Source organism: Musca autumnalis, unplaced genomic scaffold, assembly GCF_047663935.1.
Source record: "Musca autumnalis isolate F117 unplaced genomic scaffold, ASM4766393v1 scaffold_3, whole genome shotgun sequence".
NCBI lineage: Eukaryota > Metazoa > Arthropoda > Insecta > Diptera > Muscidae > Musca > Musca autumnalis.
The window spans coordinates 130,716-135,978 of NW_027411866.1; the positions used below are offsets into that span (position 1 = coordinate 130,716).

Sequence of the window (5,263 nt, forward strand, 5' to 3'; positions counted from 1 at the left end):
TTTTAAAGAAATTTCTCCCAAGACCACCACAACACAAAACGTGGATTTTTTAAAGAAATTTCTCCCAAGACCACTACAACACAAAACGTGGATTTTTTAAAGAAATTTCTCCCAAGACCACCACAACACAAAACGTGGATTTTTTAAAGAAATTTCTCCCAAGACCACCACAACACAAAACGTGGATTTTTTAAAAAAATTTCTCCCAAGACCACCACAACACAAAACGTGGATTTTTTAAAGAAATTTCTCCCAAGACCACCACAACACAAAACGTGGATTTTTTAAAGAAATTTCTCCCAAGACCACCACAACACAAAACGTGGATTTTTTAAAGAAATTTCTCCCAAGACCACCACAACACAAAACGTGGATTTTTTAAAGAAATTTCTCCCAAGACCACCACAACACAAAACGTGGATTTTTTAAAGAAATTTCTCCCAAGACCACCACAACACAAAACGTGGATTTTTTAAAGAAATTTCTCCCAAGACCACCACAACACAAAACGTGGATTTTTTAAAGAAATTTCTCCCAAGACCACCACAACACAAAACGTGGATTTTTTAAAGAAATTTCTCCCAAGACCACCACAACACAAAACGTGGATTTTTTAAAGAAATTTCTCCCAAGACCACCACAACACAAAACGTGGATTTTTTAAAGAAATTTCTCCCAAGACCACCACAACACAAAACGTGGATTTTTTAAAGAAATTTCTCCCAAGACCACCACAACACAAAACGTGGATTTTTTAAAGAAATTTCTCCCAAGACCACCACAACACAAAACGTGGATTTTTTAAAGAAATTTCTCCCAAGACCACCACAACACAAAACGTGGATTTTTTAAAGAAATTTCTCCCAAGACCACCACAACACAAAACGTGGATTTTTTAAAGAAATTTCTCCCAAGACCACCACAACACAAAACGTGGATTTTTTAAAGAAATTTCTCCCAAGACCACCACAACACAAAACGTGGATTTTTTAAAGAAATTTCTCCCAAGACCACCACAAAACAAAACGTGGATTTTTTAAAGAAATTTCTCCCAAGACCACCACAACACAAAACGTGGATTTTTTAAAGAAATTTCTCCCAAGACCACCACAACACAAAACGTGGATTTTTTAAAGAAATTTCTCCCAAGACCACCACAACACAAAACGTGGATTTTTTAAAGAAATTTCTCCCAAGACCACCACAACACAAAACGTGGATTTTTTAAAGAAATTTCTCCCAAGACCACCACAACACAAAACGTGGATTTTTTAAAGAAATTTCTCCCAAGACCACCACAACACAAAACGTGGATTTTTTAAAGAAATTTCTCCCAAGACCACCACAACACAAAACGTGGATTTTTTAAAGAAATTTCTCCCAAGACCACCACAACACAAAACGTGGATTTTTTAAAGAAATTTCTCCCAAGACCACCACAACACAAAACGTGGATTTTTTAAAAAAATTTCTCCCAAGACCACCACAACACAAAACGTGGATTTTTTAAAGAAATTTCTCCCAAGACCACCACAACACAAAACGTGGATTTTTTAAAGAAATTTCTCCCAAGACCACCACAACACAAAACGTGGATTTTTTAAAGAAATTTCTCCCAAGACCACCACAACACAAAACGTGGATTTTTTAAAGAAATTTCTCCCAAGACCACCACAACACAAAACGTGGATTTTTTAAAGAAATTTCTCCCAAGGCACTTTCAAAATATGTATTTAGCCTGTTTAAGAGCTATACCTATAACTCTGCGTGTTGCGTGTGCGTTCAAAAATACAAAAACAAAATACATGTATTTCAAATTGAAAACAAAAACAAACACATGTATTTTGTTTTTTCGAACGCAATACGCAATTAATTAGGTAAAGCCTTAAAAAGAACTTCCAAATTTCCTGGTTTAGTTGTTGTTGGATAAGCTGCAATTGTACGCCATGTTTTGTTGTTTTATTTAACCAATGTGGAGGCGGCAAATGATTTAACGTGTCCATATCGATTGTGTATCAACTAATTAATTTCTTAAAAGGGAATATTTTAATTTTTCATCCATGCTCATAATGTATTTTAATTTCCGTTATATATTCAGATTTGGGTTCGCAAAATGCAAGCAATCTCAGTCAAGTTGTGGTCAGCTCCGGATTTACAAGGGAACATATATATATATATTATATAATAATTTAAAATAAATGACAAATTGTTTTAAAAATATTCAAATTCAGTTTGAAAAGTTGTTAACACAATTTTCAAAAACAAATAATAATGTTTGTGGAGGAACAAAGAAAAAAATCAAATTAATTCATTTTGGAGGAAAATTTGAAGATTTTGAGAATTGACTGAAGGCTCTGCTTACTTGTCAGTCACACAACAGAAAGGGTTCATCGGAATGCCGGCACATAAGTAGGGCGTCCTTTCAGATAAGTAGTAAATTGTTTCCTGCCAATGTAAATTTTCTCGCAACCGATAAAAAATTATTCTTACATTGCCCTGCATGTTTATTATAATAAGTAACGGCCTCTTCCAAAATTTGTTTTTTTGCTTTTTGTTTCCTCTTCATCGCCGTCATCTCCCAGTGTATTACAGGAAATACTTTTATCATCTGTATGATCTAAATGATATAAAAGAGAAATAAACTGTATATACCTACACTTATAAAAGAGTTGAGTAAAACCGGGTACACACGATCTAGATTAATTATAGAACATACCTTTATTAGATTATTGTCAAACAGTCCAGCAACCACAAAATATTTTGTGGTTGCCTGATGACTGACAAAAGTAAGCGGCCACACTGGCAAACAACCGATTATTTGAGCAAAACTGATCGTGTGTACCCCGCTTAATGATGACTGACTGATAATCAACGCCCAGACTAAACGACTAAAGCTAGAATCTTGAAATGTAGGGTGAGAGTAACTGTTGGTGCGGATAAGGCAGGGTTTTTTTCGAAATCGGTGTAAGATAAGACTGAGTTATTGGAAATTCGAAGTAGAACGGTACTAAAATGTATTAAATTTGGTGGCATTAGCTATTGATGTTACCAATTAATTTGATGTTACCAATAACACTTCTTACCTTGGAAACTTTGCCGCAATTTATCGACCAGCATTTGTAGTTCGCTTAACGGGACTCCGCATTCCGTTGCCACACTGCTGCAATCTCTGTGGGCAAAAACGCACAACTCTACCGCTTTGTCCATATCTGTTATGAGAAGTTTCCTTTTTTTGTTGCGTGTCCACGGCTTGTTGATGGCTGATCATCATTGTTGACAACACTACCGCTGACGTTGTCAACAGCAACGCTAGTGTTGTCAACACCAACGCTAGTGTTGTCAACACCACCATTGTTATTGACATCATCATTGATGATGGCAACAGCAATGCTAGTGTTGTCAACACCACCATTGTTATTGACATCATCATTGATGTTGGCAACAGCAATGCTAGTGTTGTCAACACCACCATTGTTATTGACATCATCATTGATGTTGTCAACATCAACGCTAGTGTTGTCAACACCACCATTGTTATCGACATCATCATTGATGTTGGCAACAGCAATGCTAGTGTTGTCAACACCACCATTGTTATCGACATCATCATTAATGTTGGCAACAGCAATGTTAGTGTTGTCAACACCACCATTGTTATCGACATCATCATTAATGTTGGCAACAGCAATGCTAGTGTTGTCAACACCACCATTGTTATTGACATCATCATTGATGTTGTCAACATCAACGCTAGTGTTGTCAACACCACCATTGTTATTGACATCATCATTGATGTTGGCAACAGCAATGCTAGTGTTGTCAACACCACCATTGTTATCGACATCATCATTGATGTTGGCAACAGCTATGCTAGTGTTGTCAACAATAACATTGTTATTAACATCATCATTGGTGGTATTGGTAACATTAACAATGATGTTGGCTATTTCATTGATAGTGTTGCCGCCAGAACATATATTGCCGGAGATATTGTAGTGTACTTCTAAGCGTTGCAAAGCATTCGTCAAATGACGCAAATATCTCGCTTCAATTTTTGTGTCGCTCAAATGCAAAATATCTGAAATGTTTTGCAGTATTTGATGTGGTGTATGCGGCAGGGAAACAGAAAATTCGCATACACCGTCTCTTGCAATGTCTTTAAATAATTGGCTATGTATATAGAGAAGTACACCATTCAGTATCAAAACATAGCTCTCGGCTATAATGCTAGCGGTATGATAACCCGCCGAATTCAACATAATATACTCATAACGGCTGCACTGTAAAAAACCAATAAAATGTATGTATGAATAAAACATTATAAATACATAGATTTTAAAAATGTTAATAAAAAATTCAATATGTCAATTAATCTAATTTCAGTCGCACGTTGGGCATTCTGAAGAATTTTTAACACTATTTTAATTCTGTGCCTACTACCTACCTTATATGTATGTACACAGATGTACAGTGGTGGTCACACAATTAGCACACCCCACTACCAAAATTTATTTTATCTAAAAACATCTTCAAACGCAGTTTGAATTAATAAAGTATTTGTACTAATATATACTCAGTAGTATGCATAATGATACAACGCAATACAGAAACTGAAACATAACTGTTAATTTGAATTATCCCACCCTTAATAATCTGTGTGTCTTCACAAAACCTTTATTTTTCAAAAAACCACTGATAGTACTATTCATTTATATCAGTAAATCTGTTAAATACATTATAGAAAAGTTTTTTGTTTACAAAAATATTTCAATTTGCCCTTACAAAACTCATAGCTAACTGAAATCATTTTGCCCCAAAGGGGTGTGCTAATATTGTGACCGACACTGTAATTTTCTACTTTTAACATAAATGTAAATATTTTTATAATATATTTTTCGGTTATTATATATTTTTAATAATTTTTAAATTCAAATAATAATATTAAGAAAAAATTCGATTCATTTATTTTCTATCTAGGGAAGTTATATTCCGCCCAATAGAGTTCGGTATCCATTTTCGCGAACTCAATGACCGCATCGGACCTTGCTTTCGCATATCGCATAGTTCGTACAGTTGGTTTTCCTTCGCAATGGCGTCGAATATTGCGAAAGAACTTCTTAACTGTTTCATGCGTTGTCAACCGCATTAATCGCAAATTTCCATGGCGATTCAACAGCAAAAGAAAACTTCGGACACTACGTGCATAGCATGTTGCGAGGCCCCGTGCCTGTACACCGAAAAAAAATTTGCGTGGAGGGTTTTT

General features: G+C 35.2%; 2 protein-coding genes across 4 annotated transcripts; one reads left to right on the plus strand and one right to left on the minus strand.

Annotated features, from left to right (window-relative positions):
- Positions 1–2,150: 2,150 nt before the first annotated feature.
- On the minus strand, positions 2,151–3,494 carry LOC141397898 (uncharacterized). Of its 3 annotated transcripts, none has more exons than XR_012411561.1 (3): positions 3,084–3,494; positions 2,717–3,007; positions 2,151–2,617 (listed from the first exon to the last, which is right to left on the minus strand). XR_012411561.1 is itself a non-coding variant. In XM_073974758.1 (3 exons), exons 1-2 carry the CDS (start codon positions 3,205–3,207, stop codon positions 2,508–2,510), a joined length of 234 nt encoding a protein of 77 aa, XP_073830859.1. In that variant the 5' UTR covers positions 3,208–3,494; the 3' UTR covers positions 2,151–2,403; positions 2,489–2,507. The 3 variants fall into 3 exon arrangements, 2 of the variants coding, with proteins under 2 accessions (XP_073830859.1, XP_073830858.1); XM_073974758.1 differs by lacking the exon at positions 2,717–3,007 and having other exon boundaries at positions 2,151–2,403; positions 2,489–2,617; XM_073974757.1 differs by lacking the exon at positions 2,717–3,007.
- A 186-nt stretch (positions 3,495–3,680) lies between these two features.
- LOC141396669 (uncharacterized) lies at positions 3,681–4,451 on the plus strand. Its single transcript, XM_073972296.1, has 2 exons — positions 3,681–4,300; positions 4,384–4,451. The coding sequence occupies exon 1, from the start codon at positions 3,688–3,690 to the stop codon at positions 3,994–3,996; it is 309 nt and encodes a 102-aa protein (XP_073828397.1). The 5' UTR covers positions 3,681–3,687; the 3' UTR covers positions 3,997–4,300; positions 4,384–4,451.
- Positions 4,452–5,263: the final 812 nt, after the last annotated feature.